We start from the raw sequence: 13,601 nt of genomic DNA, 5'->3' as shown, positions 1-13,601 counted from the left end.
GGTGTGATCACACAGAAGACTGAAGACACCCTTGCAGAAAAGCAAGTCTTTAGAAAGAAAAAAAAATCATAACAGAGGATGTCCATTTTTTAACTCGTTCCTTATGCAGAAATAGGTTGTTTCACTAATTTTACCTGACAGGATCTTCCCAATGCTGCCTGAAATAGTTGCCAAGTACTGGATGAGGTGCTGACAGCTGGTGGTTTTGCCACTGCCACTGCTCCCAAGTAAAACTATTGATTGGTCCTGGCGTGTCATCAGCATATTCCAATATGCAGTCTGCGCGACTCCGTATATGTGAGGTGACATGTCTTCCCGGCGGGATCCTTTAAACATGTGCATCACCTGCAATAGGTTTAATACAAACAATAATTATTTCCAGGTAAAGAGGAGACCCTTTACGCTGGCTAATAAGGGTTTGTACTGAGATGTAGTGAAAGCCTCAGAAACATGGCCCTCATCAGCTTTTGCAACTAATCTCCCAGCATTCTCAGACGGAGGGCAGTGGTCGACGTAGAGATTTGCTAAATCTGCCAAAGTTTTCTCCAGAGGCAACTTTGGGTGTTTAAGCGATAAGTTGGGCATACCACCAGCGATTTCAATTATTTGCAATGGAGAGGCATTTTTGGCAGATTTGTCGCCTGCAGTCGCTCATAAGAAATTGTGAGCGACAAATTTCCCTGTCGGCCACTGCCGTAAGGGTCTGGCCACCTGGGCAGATTCTGGGAGATCAGTCGCCAGGCGACAAACCTCCTCTTCTTAGTGGCGACTAATATCCCCGATCTGCCTTCCCCTGCCTTCCGCCGGCTAAAATATAAATCGACTGGGGGCAGGCAAACGGAACAATTCGTTTTCTGAAGTTGCCTGTAATTGCCTCACAAGGAAACTTCGGCGACTTCGGAAAATGAAGCGCTCCATGTGCCTGCCCCCAGGCGATTTACATTTTAGCTCGTGGAAGGCAGATTGGGCGAGATTAGTAGTCACAAAGAAGAGGAGATTTGTCGCCTGGTGACTAATCTCCCCGAATCTGCCCGTGTGGCCAGACCCTAAAGGTGTGCTCCAGCGATAGGTGAAGAGCCATGTGTTGCAGGTGCCCCTCCACCATTATACAATAATGTTATATACTACAATATATGAGCTAAAGGGAAGTGCAACTAAAAATTACTTTTAATTATATTGCAGATGGAAGACCAAATTCTGAATTAGGTTGGCCATAAATAAGATGTTCAAATATCTCAAATTAGGCCCTACAGTTCAAATTAGGCTCTAAAGTTTACCAAACACAGAGTCGGCAGCTTATTGGTCTGTGTGTGGGGCCCTCCGATGGGCTTCCCCGATTGATATCTGGCCGAATCTACTAGATGTCGATCGGGCAGGGGTAAAAATCTGTCGGATCATGGACGGTCCCGCGATCAGACCGCCTGTATTGCTTCCATTATGATCTGATCGTTGGGCCCTAGGGCCCACAATCAGATCAGCCCAATATCGCTCACCTTGAAGGTGGGCATATCTGGAAGAGATCCACTCATTTGGCGAAATCGCCAGGCCTGCCTAACAGATCATGTGGTTGATTTTTCAGCCAGATTAGGAAACTCAGGCAGGGGCTGCATCTCAACCTTGATGACTCCTCATGGGCCTGAAGTATGAACCGACAGCTGACCAGTGTATGGCCAGTTTTACTAAAAAAATAAATTTATATTTCTGAATAAAACGCAAGTAATTGTGAGGCTAGAAGGTATAGATTGCTTTTAATCATCTTCCATAGTGACCAGTTAACAACAAATTGCAAAGTAGTGAGGTGCAGAAGAAAATGTTAAAAACCACATTAAATCAAACCGATAGATAATATAAGATCTACACATTATTATTGTTTCTGCTTGTACTGCAGCCAAGCCCAGCTGTCAAAATACCTCCCAGACTAAATGAAATGTCAACATCAGAGAGTGCACACAGCGTGACACCACAACAATTGTGAAAACACACCTGCCACCCTGTGCTTGTCACCCGTGCACACATTTTTGTTTTCCTTACATTGAATTTACTAGTAGATTTCCCCTTCTCTGAGCTCACTGCAGAAACTGGCTTGCTTGGTGGGGAGAGATTTCAGCGTTAGTGTGAGGCAAAGCTACAAGGATGCAGCAGGTTAACATTAAATTTTTTTTTTAAAAAAAGAATGGCATTCTGTGCTGAAAGTCTATTGCAGAATACCAATGTTTTTTTCCCCAAGATTTAAATGAGAAAGTATGGCAAATGGCAATACCCCTGTTCCTATCTGCTTGATGTAGCTGATTTCGGTGAAGAAACGAGAGGCTTTGCATGTCACAACGAAATCCGCAGAGTGTTTCTGGACACAGTGATTCCGGATATGAAAGAATAATGAGGCTACTGCCCAGGGTAGGGGCTGAAATCGGCCTGTGTATTCCAGCAGGCCTAAACTGCCCATATAAAAAGGAGTGTGTAAATACTGGCATAAGGATTAGTAGAGCCAATGGTTCACATCTCCTCAAACCGCAAATCTGTTCCCTTTTCAGCATCTCATACTAATGGGTCTTTGGAGAAGCGACAGGCCTGATTGAAGATAAAGGATGGTTTTATTCGAGAACTTGACTGCGGCAATAATTAGGAGCGAATGTTACCTGCGGAACATGGTTGGAGGGGGATTTCTGGTTACCATGGCAACCAGCAGAGCCTTTACCCAGGAAAAGTGAAAAAGGACTGACAGGGTTTCAGCGACCCGGCTGCCCTGCTTTATCTTACTCATCAGTGCAAATATATCATCATGCAGTCTCGCGTCTCTATTCTGCCAAATATAGTAGCGAGTGCCCAAGCCAGAGGGTAATTTAAGGGCAGAGCAGCTTCCACCCCCCTGGAGCCTGCTGGGCAGGATACATAGAGAGATGGTATTTGTCTTCCTTAGATAAATACATCATTAGGAGTATAAAAACGATGTTAACCTGTGGTTTTAACCTGTCATTTTGCTGTAAGATCTCAGCAGGGTGAATATTTATAGCTTCAGAGGGCTAGTCATTCAGAGCTCAATTTGTCCTTCACGTTAACTCAAAATAATGCTATTAGTAGAACTATAAAGAATAACGTTTTGGGGGGTTTGACCGTGTCAGTATCAACCAGTATTCCGGGAGCTGTGATTATTTAAAGGAGAAATAGACCCCTCTACAGCTAAAAGTCCCTATTCGCTCCCCTCCACAGGCCCCCCTACCTGCTTCAACCCCACATAGTGCTCTATTAAAATATGTGTCACCTAAAAAAGCAGAGTAGCGCAGCTCTTCTTTCTTTTCGGCATTTGAAGCTTTGTGGTTCCAAAAGCTTAAGGGTCAGCACTCACTTCAGGAAGATACACCGAAGCTACCGAACATGGCGCCCCTGAGCTCCTCTGCACTATTCTGCGCATAGAAGTCAGTGTTGCTGGACGGGACACTTTGTGGGGAGGGAGGCCAGTGGAGGGTGACAAATTGGGGCTTTTGGTTTTAGGGATGTTTACTTCTCCTTTAAGGCTGCTCCCATAGCCACACAGTAGTTTTATATAAACATATCTGAAGCCAATATTGTATTTGTAGTAGTGATGGGCGGAAATACATCATATATAATCAAATGCATAGACAAACCGTCCAATCTGTTTTTCCTTTAAAGGAATTTACAGCAAAGAAAGGGAAAAAGGGACAGGGCCTAGCACCCCATGAGTGGGATGGGAGAAGATTTTGACGCCATTTTAATAATTATTTCTGTAGTATCAATTTATAAGGATTCACTAAACACTGTATCTTTTAGCAATGCAAATAGTATACCCTGAAAATTAGGATTAGTAAGGAATTAATATTCATACATACCTACCTACAACACTGCTCATAGACATACAACAGGTTAAGGCCTTGGCCCTAACTTTGGGGTAATGTATTATATAAATCAGGAGGTTAAAGTTGAAGTGAAACAACAGCTAGGAGGCTGTTGAAGACATTCTGGATAGATAGATATATATATATATATATATATATATATATATATATATATATATATATATATATATATATATATATATATATATATATATATATAAATAATCAATCTGGAACAAACAATTCCTGGACCAGCACTTCCCTTTACTTCCGTGTTTTATTTATACACACATATAGCCACTCCAACGTTTAGTTCCGCTTTGGGACCTTTATCCAGGTGGACCGAAACTCCTTCAAACTGCCCTCCGCCGGCTAAAATAAAAAACGCCTGGGGGAAGGCACACGCGGCGCTTTGTTTTCCAAAGTCGCCCGAAGTGCAATTTTCATTTTAGCCGGCGGAGGGCAGGGGGAAGGCAGTTCGGGAAGATTGTCGCCCCGAAGAAGAGGACATTTGTCGCTGGGGCGACTACTCTCCCCGAATCTGCTCGTGTGGTCAGACCCTTAGCAGGGGTATTGGATTAACAGTGGCATATTATTAAACAGTCACAAAAACCACAGACAGTGTGGCACATAGTTCTTGTAATATAAAAGTGTAACCATAGGAACAGGTCACATACCTTCTCAGAGTATATAGAGGGAGAGCTCATGGGGTTCATGACGACCATAGAAGTTCCAGCGTTGGTATGTATCAGGTTAGCTCCGTAACGCTGCCGTAGTGTGTGCAGTACACTGGACTCGTTGAGGTAGACCAGAGAAGCCAAGTCTTCCACTCGGTCATGCGATGGTGGATTCGCCTAAGAAGAAAAGGTAACTTAATAGATAGAATATTCCCTACATATCTAGAGAAAGTCACAGGTTTTAAAGGGATACGTTCATCAAAATATAAAGTTTGTCTTACAAACCAGTGTATGCTCATTTAACAAACCTAATATCAGGGTACTGCAATTTTATACAATTAAATCAATTTTATACCCTTAAATTTAATAAATATTAATAGCCTTAATTATTATTACATAGGCTGTTTTGTGCCTCCAGGGAAAGCATCTGCCATATTGGATTGTCTGGGCTTGCAAGTCTAAACACAAGTCGATGTTTGAGTGTGGTCACCATTGTCTTTAGTGTAACCTTTGCTGTCAACAACACAACAATCCCATTCATATTTGATGCCCGCAATCTATACTTTTCTCCTAATAATCAGGCACTAAATCACCTGGCACAGATTGGAATGGTTTCTAAATATAACCAATACTTGCTTGGAGCTGAGGGTAAAACAGCCCTTTCCTATACACAGTGCAAGGCTACAGAACGACTAAGAAAGCCAGGAGTGGGTACTAAAAACCCAAAAAGTATGATGCTTTCATTGGGGCACCTTCCTTAATATGTTTATACCTTTTCCACATCATCCTCGTCCACATCCAGTGTAGTCCCATCGTGTTCCAGTCGGATTTTCACTTTTCCTTCAGGCAGATTGCTGCTCTCTGAACTCAGTTTATTTGCTGAGGGGGACGGAAAAATGAAATCATAAATAACTCAGAAAGCTAGATAATTAAAACGTACTTCATGTTTTAAGATAGTTATACACGTGAAGATCTGCTCATTTGACTTAGGTCGCCAAATGAATGGATCTCTGCCCCATTTGGTGGAAAGTGGAAAAAGAATCGCACAGACACCAAATATGTTGCAGGTGGGGAGCATCCCCTATTTTTTATTGTGACCACCTGATGCACAGGTGGTCACAATAAAAAATAGGGGATGCTCCCCACCTGCAACATATTTGGTGTCTGTGCGATTCTCTTTCCACTTTCCACTGAATGTTATGACGTTTGCTGACCGTCTTGAGAAATCTGCACCACCTAAGCAGGAACATCAAAGGAAAGGTGAGAGGTGCGGCTTTTTGCACATACAGAACCTCTCTGCCCCATTTGGTCACTGGCAAATCGGTATATATCAGTATAAATTGTTGTGCATAAGGCCAGCAAGACACCAGCATTCCTATTTCTGCAATGCTCCTTCCCACTTACAGGTATGGGATCAATTATCCGGATTACTTAGGGACCTGAGGTTTCCTGGATAAGTGTCATCCCTCTAATTCGGATCACCATACTTTAAACCTTTCATAAAAGTTAACTTTTAGTATGATGAACACAGAGTGATATTTGTAATTGGCCTTCATTTTTTAATTTTCGTGTTATAATTTGTGTTTTATTGATGTAGCTGTATTTAGGAGTGGACCTGAATAGAAAATAAAACAACGGTCTTCATAAAGTGGCAAATAATTCCAAAACTATAGAAAATAAAAAAAATGAAGACCAATTGAAATGTTGCTTCGCATTTGCTATTCTGGGACACACTAAAAATTTAACTGTGACAGTGAGCTACCCCTTTAAATCTACTTAACAGGATTTTTTGAACACCAATGTGGATTTATTCAGATTAATTACATAAAGTACACGGTACTCTCTTATTATTAAAAAGATGCAGGAAATCAGAATAAGATTATATGAAAGATGTCATTGCCATATTTCAGAACTTTCTAGATACAGGTATGGGATCCAGTATCCGGAAATCAGTTATCCAGAAAGCTCTGAATTATGGAAAGGCCCTCTCCTGTAGACTCCATTTTATCCAAATAATACAGATTTTTAATAACTATTTCCTTTTTCTCTGTAATAATAAAACAGTAGCTTGTATTTGATCCAAACTAAGATATAATTCAGCCTATTGGGTTTATTTAACGTTTAGATGATTTTCTAGTCGACTAAAGGTATGAAGATCCAAATTTTGGAAATATCAATAATCAGGAAAACTCTAGGTCCCAATCATTCTGGATAACAGGTCCCATACCTATAATCGGTTTGCTTATAATGCTTATTAATATCAGCACTTACCTTCCTTTTTACCAACTACACTGAAGAAATACTTGCTTGTGTGTTAATCTTTCACTCCTATGTTTTAAAAGCTGTTAATGCATCACTTGATAAAATATGTAATTGTCTATTAATTGCATAAAGCTATATTAACATTTACACGTAGCTAGATGTACTGCCAAAGAGAACCTCCTGTAGGCTGCCAGTCCACTTGCGGGCTAACAAATAACCAATCACAGCCCTCAATTGACACCCTGGAACAATTTTCATGCTTGTGATGCTCCTCAACTCTTTTTACATTTGAATGTGGCTAACAAAAGGTTGGGGACCACTTGTCTAAACACCAAGGCAACGCAGTCCATTTCTCTAAAAGGGATTCGGTCATGATTTTTATGAGGTTTTTATTTCTAGATTACACTGTTTACACTGCATATAATTCACTCTACAATATAAAATGACATTTCTGAACCAACAAATATATATTTTTTTAATTTATAATATTGGTGTGTAGGCAGTCATCTCAGGTCATTTGCTTGGCCATGTGTGGTTTCAGAAAGAGCCAGCATTTTAGGATGGAACTGCTTTCTGACAGGCTGTTGTTTCTCCTACTTAATATAACTGAATGTGTCGCAGTGGGACCTGGATTTTACTATTGAGTACTGTTCTTATATTTACCAGGGAGCTGTTATCTGGTTACCTGGATAACAATGTGTCGCAGTGGGACCTGGATTTTACTATTGAGTACTGTTCTTATATCTACCAGGGAGCCGTTATCTGGTTACCTGGATAACCGAATGTGTCGCAGTGGGACCTGGATTTTACTATTGAGTACTGTTCTTATATTTACCAGGGAGCTGTTATCTGGTTACCTGGATAACAATGTGTCGCAGTGGGACCTGGATTTTACTATTGAGTACTGTTCTTATATCTACCAGGGAGCTGTTATCTGGTTACCTTCCCATTGTTCTGTTGTTAGGCTGCTGGGTGTAAAAGGGAGGGGTTGATATCACTCCAATTTGCAGTACAGCATTAATGAGTGACTGAAGTTTATCAGAGCACAAGTCACATGACTGGGCAGATGGGAAATGTACAATATGTCTAGCTCTATGTCAGATTTCAGAATTAAATATAAAAAAAATCTGTTAGCTCTTTTGAAAAATGGATTTCGGTGCAGAATTCTGCTGGAGCAGCACTAACGCTAATGTGTTTTGAAAAAAACATGTTTTCCAATGACAGTATCCCTTAAAGATGTTTGAACCCGTGTAGATCTGCCACTAATGTTAGTGAGCCTAGGACAAGAATATTATTTTGATTGATGTAAATTTCACATTACACACAAAACACACAAAAGAATCACAGCTTGATGGGCAAAATGCCACAGGTTGGACCTACTAGAGTTGTTTAGATTTCAGATGGCTTGCTTGGAACATAACATACCTAGGGAGAATCCATCTTTATGGACCAGCCACACTTTCTCAGTCTCATACCAGTGCTGTTCTGCAGAGATTTGCTCTTCAGTTTTTGCCTGTAATTAAGAAAAGAAACATACGCCTATGAATATCCAATCATTGCTGCTGCACTGGAGAGAAATTAATGGAGTTATTAGGTGGGGAGGAATGAAACACACGGTACACAGGGTGATCTGCCAGAGATAAAGAACAAGGTTAAGCAACTAGGTTGGATAGGCTTTCTCAAAAAAAAACCACAACACTGCACAATAGAATTGGGGTCCTTTATAAACACACTTAAGCCCTGTTCACGGTGTCCATAAGTGGGTGATTTAATGGTACCATTTCTCTTTGACATGGTGTTGCTTTCACTGCCCGAGGTGGTTGTGAATTTAATGGGGTTCTGTGAAGACCATCATACAAACTTGGAACAGGAGAAGAGTACAGATTTAACATACCTTGTGGCTATATATGGACATTAAGGAGATGCTAATTTCCTGATAGGGCAAATACGGTTAATACCAAATGTTCCCACTAGAAAATTGTGAAGCAATGGAGGATAATCATGGCTACATAATGATTTCTGGAATACAGTAGGATTTACATTATAGTCTGCCTCGGACTCTTGTTCCATCGGACTCTCTTGTTCCATTGGGAAGTAATGAATTCTGGTACTTGCAGGCCGTCTGCTTTTCAGCAAATGTGTGCACCACCCACTATGGAAAGGACTTCAAGTCCCAGAATCCATCACTTCATCCTGTTACTAAGTGAGGGAGGGGTTGAATCACGGTTAGCCTAAGATGGGTGGGCAAATGGTACCTACGAGGCTATAGTGATGGATTTGTTGAAGCATGTATGTCTAAAATTATATACTTATTTTGTCAGTTCAGGTAAAGTTTTTACAGGTATAGGACCTATTATCCAGAATGCTCGGGACCTGGGGGTTTTGTGAATAACAGATCTTTCCATAATTTGGATCTTCATACCTTAAATCAACTAGAAAATTATTTAAACATTAAATAAACCCAATAAACTGGTTTTGCCTCCAGTAAGTATTAATTAGATCTTAGTTTGGATCAAGTACAGGGTTCTGTTTTATTAATACAGAGGAAAGGGAATCATTTTTAAACATTTTAATTATTTGGATAAAACAGAGTCTGCAGGAGATGGCCTTTCAGTAATTCGGAGCTTTCTGGATAATGGGTTTCCGGATAACGCATCCCATACCTGAACACCTTTATGCACCTGAATTAACTTAAGTCAAAAGGAAGGGGGTTTCAATTTAATAGATACCCAGGAAGGGGGTTTCAATTTAATAGATACCCAGAGAGAACAGCCAAAATATCTACCAAACGACTGTATATATTATAGATAATTCCATGTATTTCTTTGTGTTGTAGGCTGTTCAATTTTGAAAATTGGTTTCACAAACACCGCAAAAAAAAAAAAAAATGAAGGATAAAAAAAATTAGACGGGGGAAACAGGTACCATTACTGGCTGCATATAAAGAATGTCCTATCGTACCATGCTTATCATGCAAATATAAAAAAGGCATTAAGTAAAAACTCATGCTGCCTCTTTTCAATTTTTACAAAAATTATTTTTTTTATTCATTTCTCATGTGGATCGTATAATAATAATCAGAAGGCAGATCACATGGACCGGTTTCCCCCTGGAGAATACAAAGCAACAATACATGCAGATCAACCTCGGGTGGAACACTGGGTGACAATGGAGGCAAAGCTGCGGTATCATCAGTGGGACTCTCGAAGGCAGACTAGCAGGTGAAGGGAAGAAAAGGTTTAGTTAATGGTTATTGCTAGTTATAGAAGCTAAGTAATGGAAAGCAAGAATAGGTAAGGATTATCCACATAAAATCACAAGGCCACAGGCAGAGGACGTTCATACAGGTCTCAGAACTCCAGAGTGCCTTCTATTATCCTTATTCATATCAATTATTAACTGTACATTAATTCTTATAATACACAAGGTCTGATATTGAGGGGAACCTCCAGATATGCACCTTTTATATTTTTAGATTATAATTCTACAATGTGTGTTCTCTGTGCATATCCAGTACCTATACAGATCGCTCACTGCAAGGAAATGGAATGTCCTTTTTGTTGTGCCTGAATAGGGAATTTGAGAAGTGTTGATGTAGATGAGGCAGGAAAAAGTGGGTTCTATTCAAAGGTGCGTGTCTTTGGTTCTACTGTATTTTGTGCACTTGTGTATAATAAGTACATATATGCCACGGGAAATGTACAGACAGGAACAAATAGCCATTTAGAGGAACATCACAATAGCAAGCGGTTACAATACTTCATATAGATCATTCTTCCATTACACATATGCAGTCTCTAAATATATTAAGATTTCTTTATATTAAGATTTAGTTGTATTGTGGCCAGTGAAGTTATCACAGCAAGCGTTACGTGGCCACCAGATGTAAAACCAAAAATGTATGCAGAAGGGTGACTTCACAGAGTTGTTTGTGGACCATGCTAGTATTCGCTAATCAACAGCTATAGATCTACTGGTAGATTAGAAAATACTTTTTGGACACCTCTGATCTATTTGCAAGCTATTCGAGAGGTCTGCATCTTGCATTTGAGAAGCACAGCACTGTTACAAAGATTTTCCGCCTGTGGCTCCTCTGTGTTGAAAAGAAAAAATTGTACTATAAAATTGTGGAGACCCCAGGTTGAAATACCCTAGTAGAACAAGGACTTCAAGAGTCCAGGCGTTAAAGACGTGCAAACTAATTAAGCATTGGTAGAAGACAACTTTCGTCAGGCAGCCAGAAGTATCCCTCAAAGTATTTAAAAATACTTAACTTGAAAAAGGACGTGAATGTGATGTGGATTTGACAAGCAGTGGAGTATTGATAATATTACGAAGTAGGTGGAATTGTGAAGTTTCTAGAGCATGTTAGGATAACTATAGTTACATATTTGCTTCCATCTAAATATTTTTTTATCCTCAAAAAAAGCATATGTTGAAATATCAATCACATGAAAATTCCCACTGATTTCAGAAGGAGGAAGGCAGAGTTGTTGCTTATTCTGACCAGGGGAAAAGCAACCTGCCATCAGCCTGAAGGTAGCGTACAAAGAAAAGCCACCAGCTTTGAAAGACAAAGCAGAAATGATTATATATAAAAATATGACCATTAGAACATAGAATTTTATGCCCTATGTCAGAGCCCCTCTGAGTTTTAACGCTTAAGTCATATGTGGAATTTTATGGCGGTTACTTTCACTTAGAAAAGTCGAAGGGACGAAACCTTAGTAAACCACTACAGATCATTTCCATTCACGGTCAAAGTCATGGTCTGTGGGCAGGGTACATGGGTTTAAATTCTGTCTGAAGGCAATATACAATAGACTTTAGTTGAAAGCAAAGCTTTACCAAATTTTTCCTCCATAACCTTTCGTGAGAGAGGCTGAGGTGACAAAAAAAGGTCTAAAGTGAGGGCAAACTTGTCGAAGAGGACTGGGAACTTAAAGTGGCCATAGATGAACTGATAATATTGTACGAAATAAATTTTCATACGAAATTTGGTTTGTGTGTTTGGTGGGATACAAGCCGACTGATCTTGGCAGAAGACTTGGATATCAGTTAGGCCAGCCAGAAAATGTTGACCATTTTTAGTGCTGAATCGTCAGCTACAGGTAGAATTCTATTGTTTCTACCTGTATATCCGACGACTCAGCTTTACACGTGTGTATTGAAACGAACAAACTTTCTTGGAAAGATTGTAATTGTAACATTTATGGCCACCAACATTTTAACTTTAGGCAAGGTTTGGAACAGTTACATTACAGTACATCTTATAAAATATATTTTCACACAAGATCAACTTATATATTGTCCCTTTGGGGGTGCACAGTTCTGAAAACATGCCCTGACCCTCTCCATTGACCAATATCTAACCCTCTACAATACTAGGCCTTTTCTTCATCTTTCAGCAGAAGAAAATGATATTGGGATTGCCGTTCCCCCATCATTTCAACCAAGTTTCATTTGCCATGTGCCACAGGGTTCCTAAAAGCATGCAATGGGGTATTCATTCATGGGAAGATGAGAGGAGTGGGGTTGTGGCAGGAAGGAGATGTGAATAGAGCCTTACACTCCAGCATGACACACGCGCACAAACACCAGCCCAGACGTGGATAGAAGACGATGTTGCATTGCTAGAGGGATCTTGTGTGCAGGGATACAGTACCTGGCTCTGGGGAAGAGAGGCTGCCGAGTCCAGCTATGATAAGCAGAGAGATGAGGAAAGAAAAAGCAAAGAGATAAGAAATACAGTATATGGTTGGGAAAGAGCAGACAGAAAAGAACAAAAACATCAAGAAGTACCGCAGGAAGTGTAAGGCGCATTTTCAGCAAGATTAGCATCATAGCCATAAATTGTAAGTCTTCAGTCATAGGCTGCTAGTTAGTGTAGTTTAGTAACGGCTCAAGACGCAAAGGTTAATAGTTAACTGTTCTACATCAACACCTACATCAAAGCTACGGCACACTTGCCCTTTAGGGTAAGGGCACACGCTGCTATTTTGGGAAATTAGTCGCGATCGTCAAATAACTTCTTCTTCGGGCGACTAATCTCCCCGAACTGCCTTCCCACCAGCGGGATGGCACTCTGAGCACTTCGTTTTTCGAACTTGCCTCACGAGAAAACTTCGGCCGACTTAGGAAAGCCGAAACGATCCGACTGCCATCCAGCTGGCAATTTACATTCTAGCCAGTTCCGGAAGATTAGTCAACCAAAGAAGAAGCGAATTGTAGCTGGGCGACTAATCTCCCGAAATAGCAGCGTGTGCCCTGGCCCTTATGAATAAAAAATAATATGAAGTGCAAAACAGCTAAATACATACACCTAAATGCTTTTAAAAGAATTTCAGAACTACAGGTATGGGACATGTTACCCAGAATGCTCAGGACCTGAGATGTTTCCGTATTTTTCGTACAAGTTTACTAAAATATAATTTAAACATTAAATAGGCTGGTTTTGCTTCCAATAAGGATTAATTATACCACAGTTTGGATTAAGTACAAGGGGCTGTTTTATTATTACAGAGAAAATGGAAATTGTTTTTAAAAATCTAATTACTTGATTAAAATGGAGTCTATGGGAAACAGCCATACCGTAATTCAGAGCTTTCTGGATAACATGTTTCTGGATAATGGATCCCATACCTGTATTAGAACCATTAAAATACATTAAGCTTTCAGTTCGGCTTTGACATGTGGCACACAGTGTTAATTTACTCCTTTCACTTTTCAATTCAGTTGTTTTCAGATTGTTCCCCAGAAATAAAGACTTTTTCAATTACTTTCCATTATTTATTTTTTACTGGTTTACTGT

The 13,601-nt window shown here is 40.1% G+C and overlaps 1 protein-coding gene across 13 annotated transcripts in view; it reads right to left on the bottom strand.

Moving 5' to 3' along the window:
* Positions 1-13,601, bottom strand: part of myo18a.L (myosin XVIIIA L homeolog) — a 193,543-nt gene that overhangs the window by 103,361 nt on the left and 76,581 nt on the right. For 3 of the 13 annotated variants that reach the window (XM_041581713.1, XM_018246098.2, XM_018246096.2), the window contains 7 exons: positions 12,456-12,488; positions 9,936-10,004; positions 8,216-8,303; positions 5,301-5,407; positions 4,529-4,705; positions 2,032-2,082; positions 135-345 (listed from right to left, as the gene is read on the bottom strand). In XM_041581713.1, the coding sequence (XP_041437647.1) occupies positions 135-345; positions 2,032-2,082; positions 4,529-4,705; positions 5,301-5,407; positions 8,216-8,303; positions 9,936-10,004; positions 12,456-12,488 (736 nt within the window). Of the gene's footprint in view, positions 1-134; positions 346-2,031; positions 2,083-4,528; positions 4,706-5,300; positions 5,408-8,215; positions 8,304-9,935; positions 10,005-12,359; positions 12,489-13,601 lie in introns of all 13 variants that reach the window. The other 10 variants (XM_041581714.1, XM_041581716.1, XM_018246107.2 and 7 more) reach the window with 8 other exon arrangements.

Source organism: Xenopus laevis, chromosome 2L (genome assembly GCF_017654675.1).
Source record: "Xenopus laevis strain J_2021 chromosome 2L, Xenopus_laevis_v10.1, whole genome shotgun sequence".
NCBI lineage: Eukaryota > Metazoa > Chordata > Amphibia > Anura > Pipidae > Xenopus > Xenopus laevis.
This window is presented reverse-complemented; position numbering and strand designations above follow the sequence as displayed.